The following is a 19,647-nucleotide window of genomic DNA, read 5'->3' on the forward strand; positions in this document are numbered from 1 at the left end:
GGCTCTCCTTCCCGCGGTGGTGGTTCCGCCTTGCGACGGCTTCCTACTACTTCATTCCCTAATCCGACGGCCTGTAGGATTGTTTGGTGGTAGACCGGGGTGAAATCCTCGCTCGGCTTGCCGATGCAGGCAGCGACGACATCGGTGGGTGTCGTTTCCTTTTGGGAGGCACCGCCATGGCCTTCTCTCCATGTCCCTATTCGAGTACCAGGGAAAACTTTGTATCCGGTTTGATGGATCGGATGACGACGATGTCTCAGCACCGTTCCCCTTCATGAAGGCGTCATCTTTGTTGTTCGCGGTGTGCTTGGTGTTGGAATTGGAGTCTTCGAAAGCTATGTCAAGTTCGGGTTGCTACTCAATGCATGGGCATCCGGGGCACAATGTACGCCATCTGTGGCGCTTCCTCCATGGCTTCTCCCTCCGGTCCGGCTAGGACCTGCAACCCACTTGCCGATCCTCTAGGTGCTTAAGGTGAGAGGTATGTTGATCCAGCCTGTCCGGGAGTCGTGGCCGTGTGACAGAGGTTTCTAGCGTTGGCCATGACGCGGTATAGATGCCTTGTATCTCGTCTCTTTGCCTCCCCGGTCGGATTTCGAGCTAGGAGAGTTTTGTGTTGTTTTGTATTCCTTTGCTCTTCCCACACCTAGGCCTCGTCCAGAACGGATGTTTAGAAAACAAAGGAAAGAAAAACTGTATAGGAATAGGATTGAGGTGCTAGTGGAAACCTGTGAATGTAGAAACATGTGAAGGAAAAGAATTGAACTGTTCGCGTTCGTAGGAAAGGGAAACAAGGGCCATGCAGAAAAATGGGACCCAACAATCATAATACAATGTTTAAATTAATAACTGTTATGCATGAACTTTCTCCCTCGTGTTGTGGGCCTCAACTATCATTTGCTATGCTTTGCGTCAGGACTCCTCCAGAAAAAGAGCTCATAGTGGACATTTTGTTTCCCGTGAAAGTACAAACTACAGAAACTTTCCTATGACATAAAAGCGCTTCTTTCATGCAAATCGAACGACACTTCAATGTAACTTTTCTTTGTTTTATTCTCCTGCAGATTTCCTCCATCATTCATCCAAACCGAACGCAACCATAGTGTGGTGCCTCTCCCTTCTCTCGTGTATGTTACTGTTGTTTCTCTCCTTTCTATCAATGAAATCATACAAACTTTGCGTATTTAGGAAAACAAAAGATCAACCGGCTGATTTGTAGCAGCCGCCTTTTTTTTTTAAACGAAGTTAGCCGTCTGCAATCTTCCTTTTTTTAGAAACCGCCGTCTGCAACCTTTTTTTTTAGAAACCGCCGTCTGCAACTCAGTCGCAAAATCGAAGTGCTTGTCAGGACCCAGTAATAAGCTTCTTACCCAAAGCCCATCAGCGTGTCTCGACAGGCCCATGTAAACTCTTGCGGAAGAGACCCTGGAGAGTGACGAATTTACCCACTAGCCACACTCGCTGACAGAGTCACTGGGAAGAGGCGATTCCTCCCACCACCAGGTTCCCCCAAATCGCTCGCACCCGCCACTAACCCTAGCGACATCTGCGCTCCCAATCGCTCGGCCTCTCGCCGGAGCTCCAGATCCGCGGCCGCTTCCTCCCGCGCTGGTGGTGACCTTCCCGGATCGGAGCCAAGATGACGGAGTCGATGGTGCGGAACAAGCCGGGGATGGCGAGCGTCAAGGACATGCCGGTGCTGCAGGACGGGCCGCCGCCGGGCGGGTTCGCGCCCGTGCGCTACGCGCGCCGCATCCCCAACAAGGGCCCCAGCGCCATCGCCCTCTTCCTCACCACCTTCGGCGCCTTCTCCTGGGGCATGTACCAGGTCGGACAGGGGAACAAGGTCCGCCGGTAAGTGCCTGCCTGTCTGCACGTCGATCTGCCTCTTACGTGCGTGTGCCAGTCACCATTTCAATCGAAGCGGTCGCCGGTCGCAAATCTATCTTGCATGGCCGCTTGCCTTGCCTCCATCGGATGCATTCTTGCGTTAGTTCAAATAAATTGCTGCAGTTGGTTTCGTCTGAAATGTATTTAGATAATTGTAGATCATATCTGGACAAGGACAACTACACACTGATAAGGTATTAATACTAGTACTAGTAGCAACTAGCAAGGACCTGCATTATTAGAAGATAGGACGTTTCTAAGAAATAGCTTTATGTTCATATGCAAATGGATGCGTCACATTCCGATTGATATGCCACTTCATCCCTTTGCAGCTGCTCTAAGTTGATGCTATTCAAAATACTTTAATATCTAATTAGCTAATTTATGGAGAACATGAGTTTAGAAGATTTTATAGCTGTGGAACCAGGCCCAGTCTGCCTGTCGATTCCTTTGTAAAGAACCATGAACGATGAGTTGCAGACTCGTAGCATAACTCAGATAATGAATTAGAGTGCCAGAAACCTAATGTGAACATTAATTTGTGCTGACAGTTTTCACTAATGTAGTAACATGGTTGTGCCTAACGGAAAAGCGACTGCATTTTTTTAACAGCCGACTTGCACCATTCGCCACCACTCCTCCCTCCTGGCCTCCATGGCATCCACTCGCCTTGACATCATATATCCGCCCTTTAGCACCATCTCAATAGCCTTCCTTGCGATCTGCGGTGCCCTCACGCATCGTCTCCACTGCTGGTCTGATGAAGTCACTGATGCTGGCTCTGCCTTCATCTTCGCTCCACGGCTACTCCAGCCTGCGTAGCACTGCACCACCGGAACATGGGTCTCAGGGAATCGTACAATTGACAAATCAGCTTGCCTATGCTATAGCAGCAATGCCGCTCAATATTTAGATTAAACTAATGTGGTTTTGGTCGAAACTATAGCTTATTAATTTTGTAGGTTTGTCTCGTTCATTTTGTAAAAAATAAAAATTCCATGCCTCAACCTTGAACTACCTTAGTACCATGTGAGTCATTTTTTTAGAAAGAGGAGATTGCCCTTGGATATTCATTAATAGAATCAACTGTGCCAGCAGAGGTCGTACAAGAATAATAGTCTGGGTATGTGGTTCAGATGCCATCATCCAGGAGAGACATGCCTAAAGGTCTCATTAGAGCAGCCTTAAACATCAACCAAACTGAGATTACATCAAGATAGGCAAGAATCACAGTACAATTACGAAGTCATGATCATATCAATAAGTTGATTGCCAGTGCAATGTAGTTGGACCCTCTTCCAGCATTGGAACTCCAAAACCGCCTAAAAGGCAACCTTAAAATCCTAAACTAATCCTTTTGCCACCTTTGCCTCATTCCAATCGTGGTTTTTACATGACATTGCAGTGGGTCGGATGGGTCTCACATAGTCACATGTAATGCTGGTACAGCAGCTTGCAATCCCTTCATCTTCACATCAGAACACACTGTTTGAAAATTTGTATCAGTTAATCGATCAAAATATTGGAGTAGATATCTAGATATCTAAATTACCGGAACATCTCAATTCTCAAATGAATAATAAAAAATGACGCATACATAGTAGATATGCATAACCTAACCATCCACTACTGTGCGTTGCCGCACGACGTGTTGGTCGGCGGCGTAGGCGTGCGAGTGCACCTCCAGTCGACAAGACGAGTCAAATAACAGGGGAAAAGAATAGAGGCACAACGTGACTAGGCTAGAGCGATACTGCTATAGGCTGCGAGGGTAATCTGATTCCATATGTGGGCTTTCTTATTTTATCTGCTAATGGGCTGGGTTGAAGTGTTAAATATACCTAGTAAATAGTTTTTTGCACATTTCAAAGGGGGGGGGGGGGTCGTGGCCCAGGTTGGCCTCCACGACCCTCCGCCAGAGCTTACAGCTGCATGACAGTGAGCGCGTCAGTGTATATCTGTCCAACCCAAGCTCAACGTAAGCCTCTTCCTACCTATTTGTTGCTCTAGTCTGCGCCCATTGGGTGAGGCTATCAACTGCTAGTTTGGAGAGTTTGAGGGTGCGTTTTGGGCTTCGAGATTGATTAATGGGCTCAGGCCCGGGCAAAAATTCATGGTCCAGGGTATTGTTTCCTTCATTCAGCATCTCTGGAATTTAAACTGGTTGATTATTCACATGGTTACTAATGGGCTGCTAGGTTCAGTTAAGAAAATAGATTATGTGGTCATTGCAGCAATTTATGACAATCATCCAGTCTATCTAAACGAGTAAACAACAGTTTGTCTTGATGGATAAACTTTTAAGAAACACAAGTGTAACAACCGAATGTGCATTCCTGTTATGTGTCCTTGCTCTGTATTTGCCGTTAAACATGTGAAATCTATATCCGTGCTTCATTTTATTTTGTTACGAAATTGTGCTGATTTTCTCTATTTTATTTATTCTGAAATCACCTGGGATCCTTATGTTCTGATCATGCTTCATTGCTCTTCAATTCTTGGTAGTTATTGGTTACTGTCAGATCCTTTTATTTGTTTATGTTATTGCTCTGCAATTATTGGTAGTTATTAGTTACTGTCAGATCCATTTTATTTTTTCTGTTATTGCTCTGCAACTGTTGGTAGTTATTAGTTACTGTCACTCCATTTTATATGTTTCTGTTATTGCTTCTGCAATTCTTGGTAGTCATTAGTTACCGTCACATCCATTTTTATGTTTCTGACTTTCTGTTAGCTTCAAGAGTCTTGAATGCTTGTTAGTACGTGTTGTTTTCCCATCCATGTGTTATTTGTATGTTAGCCTTCATGGTGTGGAATTATGTGTGTGCAGTGCACTCAAGGAGGAGAAAATTGCTGCCCGTAGTGCTATACTGCCGATGCTCCAAGCTGAAGAGGATGAAAGGTACTCGATCGACAATGTATGTCATTTTCTTTCGTACCTATCATCTACTGAAGACATGAGGTCTTTGATTCTCATGCAGATTTGTCAAAGAATGGAAGAAGTATCTTGAGGAGGAAGCGAGGATCATGAAAAATGTTCCTGGATGGAAAGTTGGTGAGAGCGTGTACAATTCTGGGAAATGGATGCCTCCTGCAACCGGTGAGCTGCGTCCGGAGGTTTGGTAAGGTCCAAGGTCTTGCTTCAGCCCATCGAGGATGGCATCGTGCCTTGAGGGCATGAATAAGGCTTTCAGACCTGGATACCCAAAATTTGCTACGAGGAATACATACTTGAGCATTCGTCGTGTATTTCTTCTGTTGACGGAATTTGAATGGCTAATAATTGGACAGAGCAAGCCGACTTTGGTCTTTATATGAACCATCTTCTTTTGTTGATGTAACGTGTCTTTGTATTGCTACGGCTATTTTGACTCTTGTCTTTCTTTCAGTTGCGACACTGAACATGGATATATTCCTTTTTTTTTCAGTAGTTGCCATATCAGCCTGATCGGTGCTATAACCGCCAATACGATGATTTTGGCCGAGAAGGCCACAGCCGTCATACACAACTCTGCCTTTGCGTGGCAAGGAAGTTTTGCGATTGTTTCCCAACTGCACACGGTAAATCTGACCCCGTTTTCCTTAGGAGTGCGTTTGCGGGTATATAATCCTCATCGCTTCCCTTCGTCGGCGCCATCACACTCGCCCTCGCCCTTTATCCACTCATTCCTGTCGCCAGCACACTCACCCCCATCGACCTCCTTCATCGGGTGCCACCTCCCACCCTCTCTTCCCCCATTATCATGTCCGTGTGGTCGCGCCCTCTCCGGAGGCTCCCCTGCCGGTGAGGTCATTCGAAGAAGAGGAAGAACTTGTAGTTCAATTAATAGGGAATCTCAGTAGTATTAAGGTTGTTCAAATCGTAATTGTAATCCTTCTTCAATTCCATTATGTAAATTCATGTTGAAATCCTAATTAAAATCGATGTCAAGAATTCTGATAGACTTGCACTTACAATCTCATATGAAGGGATCAAGGGTTTCTACTAGACCGGACCCGAGCAACTCCAACCCATCGACCCGACCCATTCATTTTCTTCGTTTGGATCATCCGGACAGAAAAGTTGCCCCAACGGGTGACTCAAACAGACATACCGCCCCCCTCTTGTCCATTTGTTGTCCGTCCCGATCCAAACTGAGCTCAAATTTGAGCCACAAATGGGTCCGCGACGTACAAAAGCGGACGCTCCCGTCGCACGTTGCTCGTGTCCGTCCTGGTACCATGTATCAGCGACTGCGACTTCTGCCTCCACAACGCACCGCAACGAGGATCGAGGCCCCCTGCGCAGGCCGCCGCCGCGCTCACCGGCGAGGCCACCGACGCATGTCGCCACTTCGAGCCCTCCACCGTCCGCGCGCCTGCCGTCATCCCGTCGCCCGCGGTGGAGCAACCGGCGGCGCTGACGCTGGAGCTTGTTGTCCGGGCACTCCCTCGCGGGGCTCCTCCGCGCACTCGGCCGCTCCTCCTGGGGCTCGAGGCCCGGACGGCGGCGCTACCTTGCGGGGCTCCTCCGGATCTGATGCAGGAACGGCTCGGGGCCGGGCGGCGCGACGAGCGCGTGGAGGTGCCGGCCGCTCCTCCGGATCTGATCCAGGAATGGCTCGGGGCCTGGCGGTGTGATGGGAAGGAGGACGGGCGGCGCGAGGGGGAAAGGACGGCGGCGCGAGCGGGGCGCCTGCAGAGGAGGTACTCACCTGGTGTAGCTGTTGTGGGCTTGTCTGCTTTTGTGCTGCGCGTTGGGTACGTCGAGTGCCCGCTATACGTTCGCTAGGCAAACAGACTGACCCAAATGAACAAAAAACAAACAAAACCTGTGTTTGTTTGGGTCACTGCGTTGGAGTTGCTCTAACGAAACTTGCCGCTCTTCCTTTCAAGCGACCAAGCCTGGCCATATATACGATGGCTGGCCCCCATTTTGGTAACAATAATACTACACCTACGAAACTGGTACGAAGCTTTACGTAATCCTTGCAACCAACTAATCTCTCATCGACGGTTTCTAGCGGCCATGCCCATGACAAGGATGTCCAACTGGTCCCCTCAATCCATATAAACAGAGTGTTCAGCTTAATAGCCGAGGTGCAGCGGACCAGCGAGCGAGCGACAGCCAGTGAAGATTATGTATGGTCCCCTGGCTATCTCGAGGGATCATCAAACGCATCATCAACGTTGAGCTTTCATCTTGCCATCGTGCGGTTTCTCCCATTCCTTCATCATGACTGACTGGAAAAGAAAAGGGCCGCAGCTCTGAACACCCACGGATCGAAAGACGGGCACCGTGCAAGCACGCTTCTCCGACCTCAGTCTGTTCGTCCCCGCTCATGTAATTCCCCGTTGGACATCTCGGTGCACCGAATGAGCTGACGCCAGCCCGAGCAGAGCAGCCAGGCGCAGACTCGACTCATCGAGCAGGTAGCAGCACTGTTCAAGAACCAGCTCCATCGCCATGCCATGCCATGCCATGGGCGGGCGCTGTGCAAGAATTGACATGGCCCTGTCCCCTCCCACGACGCTCCATCGTCTACCCCCTACGTGTGGGTGGCGCGCCGCCCCGCTGACCACCCGAGTCGCCGCCGCTGTTCCACGTCCATCCATTCTAGTACCCGCCAGTCCGCAGCCGCGCCCCTACGCTACGTGACCCATGACCAGTTTCTTCGAGGGACAGCTGCTGTGATCCCATCATATACGGGAGAACCAAAAACCAAAGGGAAAGCAAAGAAGAACCAACAGGGGAAGCGCCCTCCACCGGAGCTCGTGCTTTGCACAGGCCCGCGCGCTACCCTAGACCCATGACCAGCTGAGCACCAACGTCTCTGTCTGCTGCCGAACTCATCCAGAGACCGATGACCGATGGGAGTGCTGCATCTGATCTGATCGATGGCCCTTTTATCTCAGAGATTTTAGGCTGGCCGGGCTGGGTCGTCTATGTTCACGACCGCGGCCGTGCATGGCTGGACGGGACGCCAACTGATTGCCAACAGTAAAACTCGAGCCTGACGCGAGTTTTTTTTGAGACAAGCCTGACGCGAGCTGTGGTAAATGGCAGCAGCGTCGCAGTCGCAGACATCATGCAGCTAAGGGGGAAGGGGCCCAGTTAAGGCTGCGGGCCTTTTTATTAAAGACTATTGGTCTTGGCTTCTCGCGCCTCTCTGCCCGCCATGCGCCAGCGTACTGTGCTGCCAATGCCATGCATTCTGGCTTTGGCTATCGTTTAATTCGTTGCACGTCGCGCGATCGATCGGTAGTACTACACCGGTGTAATAGTACTTACTTATAGCGAGCTGCAATGCTGCACAGCCCAGAATTAAGATTTCACCCGGAGAGATGCTTCTGCCTTGGAGTGGGGCCATGTTGTTTCAGCTCTGCTATCGTCGCCTGCTTAAATTCCCTCATCAAGATCAGATTGGCCAGTGCACCTTTTTTTACCGTGAAGATTGTGCATCTTTTTTCTACAGAAGAACATTTTTGCAACGGTCGAGGAACCTGACTTTGAATTAACAACACATCAATGCATGGGTCAAGAATTGTTCCTCGCAAAAAAAGGGTCAAGAATGTTGCAATAACCAGCATCCAACAAGGGAAACAAAACAGTGCAGACGAACTTGGCTATGTTTATAAGATGATGAAATCTCATTGAGCTGTGCTAAGCTGTCAATGATGGATTGCTTCCCCCCTTTTCTTTAGTTCCAGGTTGCTTGCGACGAACAGCGCAAGAAACATGTATGTCTACCGAGATTGTGACGAAGAGAAGAAAGGGAGAAGCATTGGATTCGATGTGTGTTTGGTTGTTGCCCAAGATTGCCCAGCCAAAATATCAGCTAGCTAATTTTTTGGCTGAAGTGTTTGTTGCACATGACATGAGTAAGGCAACACTGGTACCTATTTTTTGGATCCTGGCCAAAATATTGGAGTAGGGTACATTTTGGACACGATCCAAACATGCCTAGATCTACACCGTCAACTCACTGAGCCAACCTAACACATGAGACCTGCGTACACAAACTCATGGTGGATTAAACACCTCGAGAGCATTACAAGTGATCACTAGCCCAACTGCCCAAGAGATCAAAACTACATAACACACAACAAGAAAGAACCAGCACTCGCTCAATCTAGTGAACACTACCACTACCACTCTAGAATAGAACGCGCAGCATCCCATTGGCACACAGGTTCAGGCGACGCATGAGTTGAGGCCCAGGCAACCCATCAGCAGGCTCCTCTTCCGCCTTGGGCGGCGGGACGTGAACTCCGGCGGAGGCACCTGGTACAGGTCCTCGTCGACCGGGCGCACCACCCTAGAGCCGGCTTTGGCTGTGGCGCGCGGCAGGCCGGCGGCAGCGTCCAGGGCCCTGGCACCGCGCCTCTCCCCCTTCTCCCGACGGGCGACGTCGCCCTGGTCCGGCCTCCGCGTCTTCTTGGGCGTCGGCTTGCGCGGTGGCGGCGAGTACCTGAACCACACGTCGCTGCAGGCCTCCGGCTCCGGCGCGTAGCACTCGGCCGCCACGGCCACCGCCACCGCGGCCGGCGGCTCGTCGTAGTAGTAGCAGTAGTTCCACTCCCCGAACGCCGGCACCTGCCGCCGCCTCGCCTTCTGCAGAAGCAAAGCAAAGCCAAACCAGGTCAGCTACGAAGTACAGTCCACGGGGAAGTGGCGATCCTTGCATGGGCGCACGGTTGGTTCGCACGAACGCTCACCTCCATCCGGTTCACGCCGGCAGCACACGACACAGGGGCAGACAGAATGGGGTGGAGAAGAAGAGAAGCGGAGCTGGGGTCAGTGGGGCGAGCGGTACCACCACCAGCTAGCGGCTAAACAGAATGGGTTGGAGCCTCCAATGGCCTGGACGCGCGTGTTTTATAGCGGGAATGGGAGGGAGCAGCTAGCGCGGCAGTACCAGCCGGAAAGCATTGAAGAGGCCGGCAATGTCGAGAGGGGGAGAGAGAGAGGGAGAGATGGGGCGGGGCAGCATGGAAGGCCTCTTTTCAAAGCGGCAGTAGCTCACTGTAGAAGGCCAGGAGCTAGCCTCGGTAGGCTTGGAGGAGGCTGCAGAGACGCAGGCAGTGGCCGCTGGCCGGCGTGGTCCTGGTTTGAGTTTGACCGCGGGAGAGGGAGGGCTATTACTCCTAGGTATGGGGCTGCTGCACGTCGTACCGGGGTTCCAGCTGACATGCAGCCATCTTGTCGCGCGCCCGTGTTATTTCCGCATCATTGCGGGCTGATTACCGAGTAAAATAATACGCGTTTCAACGCTACGCTCTACTGCTAGGCACCCCTACCCCTGCATCTACACAAAACGATGGGGCATGAGAAAAAGTCCACGGGCTAGAAAAAAATTCTATAGGACAAGACAGCATGAGGTTGGATGGTAAAGTTGGCAAGTGAATTACCAAATCTTATTTTTCTTTTTCTTTTGAGCAGTGCCACATTTTTTTTAACCACAGTAAAGGATTTCCCGCAAAAAAGAGTAAAGGATTGAGTTTACACATGCCATCTTTGTTCCCTGATTATGAGGCGTTTGTAATTACTTCGTCAATCTCAAGACGCAATGCCAGCTCCGTCTTTTAGAGGCGCTCATACGGGTACGGGTGTACATTCATAAGTGCGAGCATATGTGCGTTTATATGAGCGTTTAAGAAAACAGAAAATAATATTTAAATTATGGGAACGAGCTAGGGACAAGTCGACAAAAAAACCACAGAATCAAAATCGACTTTCACCAATTTGGGTAAGTCGATTTTTTTAGAGGAGCTCCCATCCCTTTGCAACCACAAAACAAAATCCACCGGAACTTGGCTTGGTCTGAAATACAAGACAGAAAACCGATGTAAATGAACAAAAAAAAAGTTTTCTAATAAATATTGAACTTAAAATTTCCGCCAGCCACTTTTTTCTTTGGCAAGAAGGCACACCTACATTCTAGCCGGCGACGACCAGCCTGAGTGGTGCATGCTTCAGGCGTTAGTCTTTCTAGCCTCACAACAAAAGCTAGCGAGGCATAGTATTATATTTTGTTGAGCAAATCATGGAAACTACACAGGAGTGTTCGAGTTCATAGATATATCTTCTATGTGTAAATTTCGATCGATCGATCTAATGAAACTTAATTACGGTCTGTGTATATATAGGTATTTAGAGTTCAACTAATCTTCACATGAGGATGACGATCAAAGCGTAGGCAGCAGTGGTGGAACTACATCCACTTCTTGGGACGGGTCAGCTTAAACAATACATCTGAAGTTTTGCTCTTAGGGCCCAAATTCAGCATCAGTCTTCCCTAATTTTTTGTTGGGATGGGCGGGCCATGTCCTGGTTTGGCCCAGTCATAGCTCCGCCATTGGTATGTAGACCTATAATATGTGTAGTTTTCTAAACAAAGAAAATCAAATAAAAACAAAAAAAATTAAAATAATGGAATTTTATAAGAAGAAAATGAATTAGTGACATTGATATTACCCTTTAAGAAAAAATGAAACAAATAATGACAAAATTGCACAAAATTGTGTTTTCATAATATGTAAGAATATGCATATAATAGTGGATTCTTTTTTGCAAAAAAGAAGTTTGCTAAGAAGGAACAAATTAGTCGCATTGTTATTTTATCGAAGAAAGATAATTAAATAAAAATAAAAGAAAATTAAAATAATAAAGTTTTCTAAGAAAAATGAATTAGTGGCATCGGTATTGCTGAATACATAGGAGCTCTCGGGTGCCAGGGAACCCTATTTGAATATTAAAACTTAAAAAGTACCAATTTCTTAAAAACAACTAAATTTTTGGATTATCGAACCTGGGTACCCATTCTACTCCCGTGTTTAGTTTCGTTAAGAAATGGCATCTGTGGTATCCATGGCGTATAAATTACAGTCTAACCTACGATCTGTTCCAACAGTTTTCTTTATACAAAGATTTTTTTTTGACATTTTTATTGAGAATAACACATATGTCATTTTTTTCACGAAACTTCACATGGGTAGAATAGGAATCCAGGTTCGACACCACAAAATTAAGTTTATATTTATTTTCCTGGGATTTTTATTTTATTATTCAATAGGTTCCCGGGCACCCAAGAGCTTCAAATCCTCTTCCCATCAGTATTACTCTTTAAGAAGGAAGAAAATAATAATAATAGCAAATAATGATAAAATTTGAACATAATTTACACAGAAAATTGCATTTTTAACATGTGCAAGAGCAAACATTTAATAGTAGATTTTTCGCAAAAAGAAGTTTCCTAAGAAGGAACTAACTAGTGGCATTGGTATACCCTTACGGAAGAACTAAATGGAATAAAAACTAAAAAAATCAAGATAATAAATTTTGTAAGGAACAATGAATTAATAGAATGGGTATTACCCTTAGGAAAAAATAATATGAAAAAATGACAAAATTTTCACATAAATGACGCTTTTTACAGTATGCAAGAATAAACATATAATACTGGAATTTCGAAAAGAATCCTAAGAAGGAATGACTTCGTGGCATTAGTATTACCTTTAAAGAAGAAATAAAAATAGAACTAAAACAAAATCAAATAATAAAGTTTTCTAAGAAAGAATCAATTAGTGGAATTGGTATTGCCCCTTTAAGAAGAAAGAAATAAAAAAACTTGCACACAACTTTGCACTAAAAATGCATTCTTTTAATATGCATAGAATAAGCATATAATTGTAATTTTCACTCTAGTGTAATTTATAGACATAGTGTATAGTACTTGCGTGACATAGTGTATAGTACTTGCGTGTATACTTTTCCTTCTTTTTGCGGGGTTGCGTGTGTACATTTCCACCCATCCAACATGCCAAAAGTACCCGTAGAAAAAAACCCTAACAAAACAGGAAAAAAAGCAAAAGAATAAGTATACAGGAAAAATAGGCAATGTGCAACGGACTTCAAGCCCAATAGAAAAATTGAATACCCCAAAGGGGCAAGTCAACAATTCAGCTTAAGAGAAAACCGACTTACCCTAAGGAGAGGCATGCCAAAAATCAGTCTAAGAAGGTCATGTTTTCCTTCGCGCTTCCTAGGGGGTTGGCGTGTGCATCACCACGGTTGGCAGGTGCCCAACTGGCGGTGTGGTGGTGGCGTTGCTGCTTGTGTGACAACGATGATGATGGCAAGGTGCACAGGGTCGTGGCTTGCCTTTGTCCTCAACTGCCATGGTCGTTCCTGAGGGTGAAGTCGGAGCTACGACATTGCGGGGCGATACGTCGGCAACAATGCCAGGCGATAGGCGGTTTGGGCACTGTCAGCGCCAGGCATGCTCCTTTTCTCCTGTGAGGCTCGTCATCGAAGTCAAAGCTGCCAGGTCTTCGACGCCCGTGGACAATTGTTTGGCTTCTAGGGGTCTCCCGTGTCTCATTCGTTTGGAGGGGTCTTGATGGGCCGTTAGTGGCGAAGGCTGAGTCGCTTGCTCGAGGAGAGGTGACAACAATGACATTGCAGGCAACTTCAACGATGTCCTCTCCTCGACGGTGTGTGTGTGTGGATCTTATAGGTGCCAGGTCGACCGGGGTGCCCTTCTTTCTAGGCGTGTCGTGACGGTTTTCACCCGGTTTTTCGTAAATTAGCCAGGCAACTCTATTCTTCTTTATTTAAGAAATCATGATCCCCTGGGACCGAGTTAAAGAAATAGTCTAAGAGCTCATGAAACGACATAAGGAAAAAAGCAACATGAATTTTGACAAAAGAATCAACGGTCGGAAAGTCGACCTTTTCAAATTTAAAAATTAGGAAACCTACATATAGCCAAAGTGAAAATTATTGAACATTGTTGGGGCTAAAGATGGTGTACAGACCAGAACACGAAAAGGGTGCAGGTAAGCCGTGTCCAAATATCACAAACCTGCTAGAGTAGAGAGAAGCATTTTCATAGGTTCAAAACTACATTATAGTTTCGTTCGAGCTAGAAATTTAGACAACACCATACTAGTAAACATGTGTGTTCATTTCATCTCTAAACACCACCATTTCCCTTTTTTTTCTAGAAGAGACCCATCCATGATATAGTTACATTGTGCCTGAAAATAGAACAACCACTCACTAACTCCCCACCTAAACAAGCCATGTAGTCTATCTCCTATCTCTCCACTAAACAAGCTTGCTGACTGCTTACTCTTTGATTCCTCTTTTATCTTGGTGATGATTGCCCCCACTGATGGATGTACATTGTTGAAAACAATATCATTTCGGTGCTTTCAGAGCTGTTAGGCAATGAGGATCATAAGAGTATGAAAATCCTTCCGTAAGCATCAGGAAGTGCCCTAGGCGTCATGCACCATTGATGACCTACAAGTATAGGGGATCAATCATAGTCCTTTCGATAAGTAAGAGTGTTGAACCAAACGAGGAGCAGAAGGAAATGACAAGCGGTTTTCAGCAAGGTAATTTTTGCAAGCACTAAAATTGTCGGTAACATGTAGTTTGATAGCAAGATAATTTGTAACGAGCAAGTAGCGGTAATGGTAGAAAAAGTGCAGCAAGGTAGCCCAATCCTTTTTGTAGCAAAGGACATGCTGGAATAGTCTCTTATAATAAGCAAAGTATTCTTTGAGGACGCACGGGAATTTCATCTAGTCACTTTCATCATGTTGGTTTGATTTGTATTTGCTACTTTGATAATTTGATATGTGGGTGGACTGGTGCTTGGGTGTTGTTCTTACTTGAACAAGCCTCCCACTTATGATTAACCCTCTCGCAAGCATCCGCAACTACTAAAGAAGAATTAAGGTAACATCTAACCATAGCATTAAACATATGGATCCAAATAAGCTCCTTAAGGAATAACGCATAAACTAGGGTTTAAGTTTCTATCACTCTATCAACCCATCGTCTAATAACTACTACACAATCATTCTCTTAGGCCCAAAGACGGTGAAATGTCATGTAGTCGACATTCACATAACACCACTAAAGGAATCACAACATACACATCATCAAAATATCGAACAAATATCAAATTCACATGATTACTTATGACAAAACTTCTCCCGTGGCCTCAAGAACAAGGGTAACTACTCACAAATAATATTCATGCTCAGGATCAGAGGGATATTAAATAGCATAATGGATCTAAACATATAATCTTCCACCAAATAAACCATCTAGCATCAACTACAAGATGTAATCAACACTATTAGTCACCCACAACTACCAATCTAAGGTTTGATACAAAGATTGAACACAAGAGATGAACTAGGGTTTGAGATGAGATGGTGTTGTTGTAGATGTTGATGAAGATTTGCCTCCCCAAGATGAGAGGGTTGTTGGTGATGACGATGGCTTCGATTTCCCCCTCTCGGAGGGAAGTTCCCCCGGCAGAATTGCCCTGCCGGAGGGCAAAAGTGCTCCTGCCCAAGTTTCGCCTCGAGATGGCGGCGCTCCGTCCCAAAAGTCCTCTCCTTATTATTTCTATGTAAAAATACCTTATGTACCAGAAGATGGGCACCGGAGGTGGGCCAGGGAGACCACTACCCACCAGGGCACGCATGTTGGATAGGCGCTCCCTCGTGCCTAGTGGGCACCTGGGTGGCCTCCTCCAATATTTCTTTTCTCCGGTATTTTTTATATATTCCAAAATAATTCTTCGTAAAATTTTAGCTCATTTGGAGATATGCAGAATAGTTATCTCTAACGTAGCTTTTTCAGGTCCAGAATTCTAGCTGCCGATATTCCCCCTCTTTGTGTAAACCTTTCATATTATGAAAGAAAAAGCATTAGAAGTACTCCACAAAGTGTTGTATTGAATAAAACACTATAAATAACAGTAGGAAAACTTGATGCAAAATGGACGTATCAACCATGGCAGTAGCCGATCATTGTCCGCTGACAGCCAATCCACGTTCCCCAAGCTTCCAAGATGATGTTCGGAACCAAGCGTGCAAAGACACACGCCAATAGGATGCGATCAATGCCCTCAGGCGTCTGATCACAGAGAGGACATGCCGCCTGGTGTGGAAGGCCCCTCCTGGCCAGCCGGTCGAAGGTCCAACATCTATTGCGAAACCCAAGCCATGTGAAGAATTTGCAACTCAAGGGTGCACGCGAGTCCCAAATGACCGTTGCCGCAAGATAATGATGCCTACCAACGAATTGCTAAGTGTATGCCGGCCGCGCCGAGAACAAACCAGAAGTCTCCCATGCCTGGCGGACCACATCCTGCTCATTATCCACCAGGTTAACTGAAGATACGCACTGTGAGAGGGCTAGAGTCTCATACAACTCGTCTTGGTCAGAGCCCTTGTAGTGCCTCCTTGATGGTCCTTGTGGCCCTAACCCTAGCCTGGATGCGAGCATATATCTTAGGGGAAATTTCCTATACTCGCATCCCTTGGAGCCTACGATCCTCCCAGAAGTATAACTATCTCCCATCGCCCAGGTCCACGTGCACAATAGCTTGAAATTTTTGCTTGGTTTCCTTAGACACCGAAATCTCGAACTCAGTCCATGGTCACCCACTGTCTGTTCGCTTGATCCAAAGCCACCTCGTCCGCAACACGATGTTCGTCCATTTTAGGTTTGGGAGGCCCAATCCTCCCCCACTTGAGCATGCACACGACATTCCATGTGAGAGCGTAATGCCTGCCCTGCACATCCGCTCGAGCAACCCATAAACATGCTTTGCATATCTTTGTGATACTTTCCAACACATCCGGTGGTACAACCAGCGCCATCAAGGTGTGAATGGGCATTGCGCATAGTATTGACTGCACCAACACAAGCCTTCCGAATTTATCCATAGTAGCAGCTCGCCAAGTTGGTAACTAGTACCTCGCAATTCCAGCCACAGTGACTTAAAATTGAGCGGACGAAGGTTTCCTCACAGTCAAGGGCAGGCCCAAGTACTTGCATGGGAATGAGAAATAGAATAGCCTAGACCATGCTGCAACAAAACTATCTCTACATTTGTGCACCTGATGGGTAACTCATACTTAACACTACCATTTTCGTTGGACCTAGAGATTTATACAACAACAAAAAGGCAACCAATGGATGTAACTCCATACTTCATTCAGAGAATAATCCATAACCCTGCTTAAGAAAGAAAAAAGGAATGGTTTGGTGCATAAAAAGAACAAACAATATATTCAATGAAATATAAATGAGTCATTCACAATGTAGTCGAAGTTCACATTCCCACATATGGACACCTCCCACAAAAATCATCACTTTAATACATAAGTCCATAAATCACAAAATAAGTTTATGTACCATTTGAAATTGATTTTTCTTTTCTCAACAATTCAGTTGGTGATAATGACAGCAGAATTTTGCGCACCAAATAAGAAAAGGTTATTTTGGTTCCATATTCAATTGAAAGCAAATTTGGACCGAACATCCACACATGAGGCATTAACAACAAAGATCTCTTAACAACAACATTTATTTGTGTGCTGACCATCGTCTCTGCCATACCGGTGAAAGAGAGGAAAGTTTCGTCTGGCCATATCATGCTCACGGTGTGGGATCTCTAGAAAGAGCGTAATGTCGTGGTCTCTGATGATGTCACCTTGAACATTGCTGGTTGTGCGCAACCCACCAAGTGTTGGGGAACGTTGCATGTGAAACAAAATTTTCCTATGCTCAGCAAGATCAATCCAGGAGATGCACATCTAAGACATGAGAGATTGACTCTACATGCCCTTGTAGATCTCTAAGCGGAAGCGTTAAGAAATGTGGTTGATATAGTCGAACGTCTTCGCGATCCAATCACGATCCGTCCACAAACTCTCGATCAAGTGCCAAACGGACGACACCTCCGAGTTTAGCACATGTGCGGCTCGGCGGTGTCCTCTCCTTCTTGATCCAGCAAGCGAGAGAGAGGGCTAGATGAGATCAGGACCAACACGAGGGTATGGTGGTGGTGGTGGCAGCGGAATTCTGGCAAGGCTTCGCCAAGCGCGTACCGGTGAAACGTGGGAGGAGTTGGGAGAGGTAATGGGCAAGGGTCCAAGGGGTGGCTGCCCCCAAAGCCTCCCAATCGGATTTCGGGTTTCGGCAGACCCTTGAGGTTCGAACTTTGGGGTGCGTGCGAAGATCTCTCCCCTACCAACCTGCGTCCCAACGCCTCACTAAGAATCTAAGCTAGCAAGATGATCAACACAAGGGACACAGAGTTTATACTGGTTCAGGCCACCATTGTGGTGGAATACCCTACTCCAGTGTGTGGTGTGTGGATTGCCTCAGGGGCTGATGATGAACAATACAAAGGAAGAACAGCCTCGCGAGGGGTGTTCTTGTGCTGGTGTGGGTGGTTCTGGCTAAGGTTCGATTGCTCCACCCTCTGCCTTGAGAATGACTAGTCCTATTTATAGAGGCCCTGGTCCTCTTCCCAAATATTGAGCGGGAAGGTATTCCACAATGGTGGGATTTGAAGGGGAACATCTAGTACAACTTATCCTAACTAAAGTTGGTCTTCGATTGCCAAAGGCCCTGACGATGACGCCGTCTTGGGCTCCACGGTGACCTCCATCCTGCCGCTCTGTTGGTATTGGTCTTGTTGCACCAAAATGGTAGCCTTTGCCTGATGCCTTGGTCTGTGCTTGCTCCCTTTGCACCAAATAGGAAACAAGGACACTGCGCAGGCCGACGCCCGCCTGGCGCCCGCTTGGTCTCAATAGTCATGGCTTGCGTCATGTGCACCTCGTGAGGTACCCTCGCCTTGATCTCTCCGCCTCCTCGCGAGCCTGCCTGGCGAGACCGCTCCTGAGGAAGCTTCATGTCGTCCGACCCGCGAGGCTTGGCCCCTCGCGAGGGTCTTCAGCTTGAGTCGATGAAGATGGGCCGCACTGGGCCACCACTTGAGCCACACCGCAGGCCACAAACAGGCAAGTTTGGGGACCCCCGTTCCTAGAACACCGACAGTAGCCCCCGGGCCCAATGCGCGCTTGGACTTGGCTTAGCGAAGAAGCAAAGGGGCAAGTGCGAAGCACCGCGGGCCCCAACAGCCTGCGACCTTAGGCGCCGCGTGGCAGTTGATTGGACGTGGGCGTCTCCGCTTCCCCACGCTCCCTCGGCAACCATTCGACATGACAAGTCCCTGCATGCAAAATGAGTCATGATTACCTGCGATCATGGAGGCCGATGGTTGGCCTCCTCCGGCTGTAAGTATGGAACGGTGCGAGCCCTTCCAGTACTTCTCTCCTTGCTTCGCCTCTTCTTCTTCGCTCCTCCTCCATTCCGACGACAATGGCGCCGATTCGCCGGTTCTCTGCCGAAGAGAAGGGGAAGCCCCCCCGAGAGGGGCCCGTCCCACTTCCACTGAAGAAGCGGCTAGTCCCCTGTTGCCGCGATGAGGGTGTTCGACTAGAGACGTCGAGGCCTTGGTACGAGCGGCCACCGTTGGGGTTTCCGCTGCCCTTGTACGCCCGAGCCGGGGGTTCTGGAGAAGCAGATGCTGAGCGGCGCCGCCAGCGCTGTCGGTGACGCCGACGAGTCACAGCGGTGCACATCATTGCCCCCGGGGTCCATGCTGAGGGCTCTTCCCGCGAGCTGGTGCTTCACGCCGCCATGCCCCCGCGCTCCTGGATTCGCCTTCCTCCCTCCTTCGCCTTCGAGATAGTGCCGAGGGGGCCTCGGGAGCTCTGGCTGCAGCATGCCGACTGCAGCACCCCCGCGACCGAAGCAGAGGTTGAGGTCATCGTTTCGGGCAAGGTCTTCATGACCCGAGGCTGGGGCGAGATCGCCAGGGTCTGCCGAGCAGGGGGCGCCTTCGTGATTCATCTGGAATATGATGGCGCCTCCTTGATGTTCTTCAA

General features: G+C 47.7%; 2 protein-coding genes across 2 annotated transcripts; one reads left to right on the forward strand and one right to left on the reverse strand.

Moving 5' to 3' along the window:
- The first annotated feature begins 1,441 nt into the window (after window positions 1-1,441).
- Window positions 1,442-5,317, forward strand: LOC123093159 (NADH dehydrogenase [ubiquinone] 1 alpha subcomplex subunit 13-B). Its single transcript, XM_044515071.1, has 3 exons — window positions 1,442-1,854; window positions 4,721-4,792; window positions 4,872-5,317. The coding sequence occupies exons 1-3, from the start codon at window positions 1,640-1,642 to the stop codon at window positions 5,014-5,016; spliced, it is 432 nt and encodes a 143-aa protein (XP_044371006.1). The 5' UTR covers window positions 1,442-1,639; the 3' UTR covers window positions 5,017-5,317.
- Window positions 5,318-8,688: 3,371 nt separating this feature from the next.
- LOC123095150 (uncharacterized) lies at window positions 8,689-9,828 on the reverse strand. Its single transcript, XM_044516963.1, has 2 exons — window positions 9,589-9,828; window positions 8,689-9,484 (listed from the first exon to the last, which is right to left on the reverse strand). Exons 1-2 carry the CDS (start codon window positions 9,592-9,594, stop codon window positions 9,065-9,067), a joined length of 426 nt encoding a protein of 141 aa, XP_044372898.1. The 5' UTR covers window positions 9,595-9,828; the 3' UTR covers window positions 8,689-9,064.
- Between the last annotated feature and the right edge of the window lie 9,819 nt (window positions 9,829-19,647).

This window comes from Triticum aestivum, chromosome 4B, assembly GCF_018294505.1.
Source record: "Triticum aestivum cultivar Chinese Spring chromosome 4B, IWGSC CS RefSeq v2.1, whole genome shotgun sequence".
Lineage (NCBI taxonomy): Eukaryota > Viridiplantae > Streptophyta > Magnoliopsida > Poales > Poaceae > Triticum > Triticum aestivum.

Bases quoted from the DNA above. Each gene is read 5' to 3' on its own strand.
- LOC123093159 (XM_044515071.1), top strand. From the start codon at position 1,640: ATGACGGAGTCGATGGTGCGGAACAAGCCGGGGATGGCGAGCGTCAAG. The intron at 1,855-4,720 runs GTAAGTGCCTGC...ATGTGTGTGCAG, and splicing joins CAGGGGAACAAGGTCCGCCG to TGCACTCAAGGAGGAGAAAA. The intron at 4,793-4,871 runs GTACTCGATCGA...ATTCTCATGCAG, and splicing joins CAAGCTGAAGAGGATGAAAG to ATTTGTCAAAGAATGGAAGA.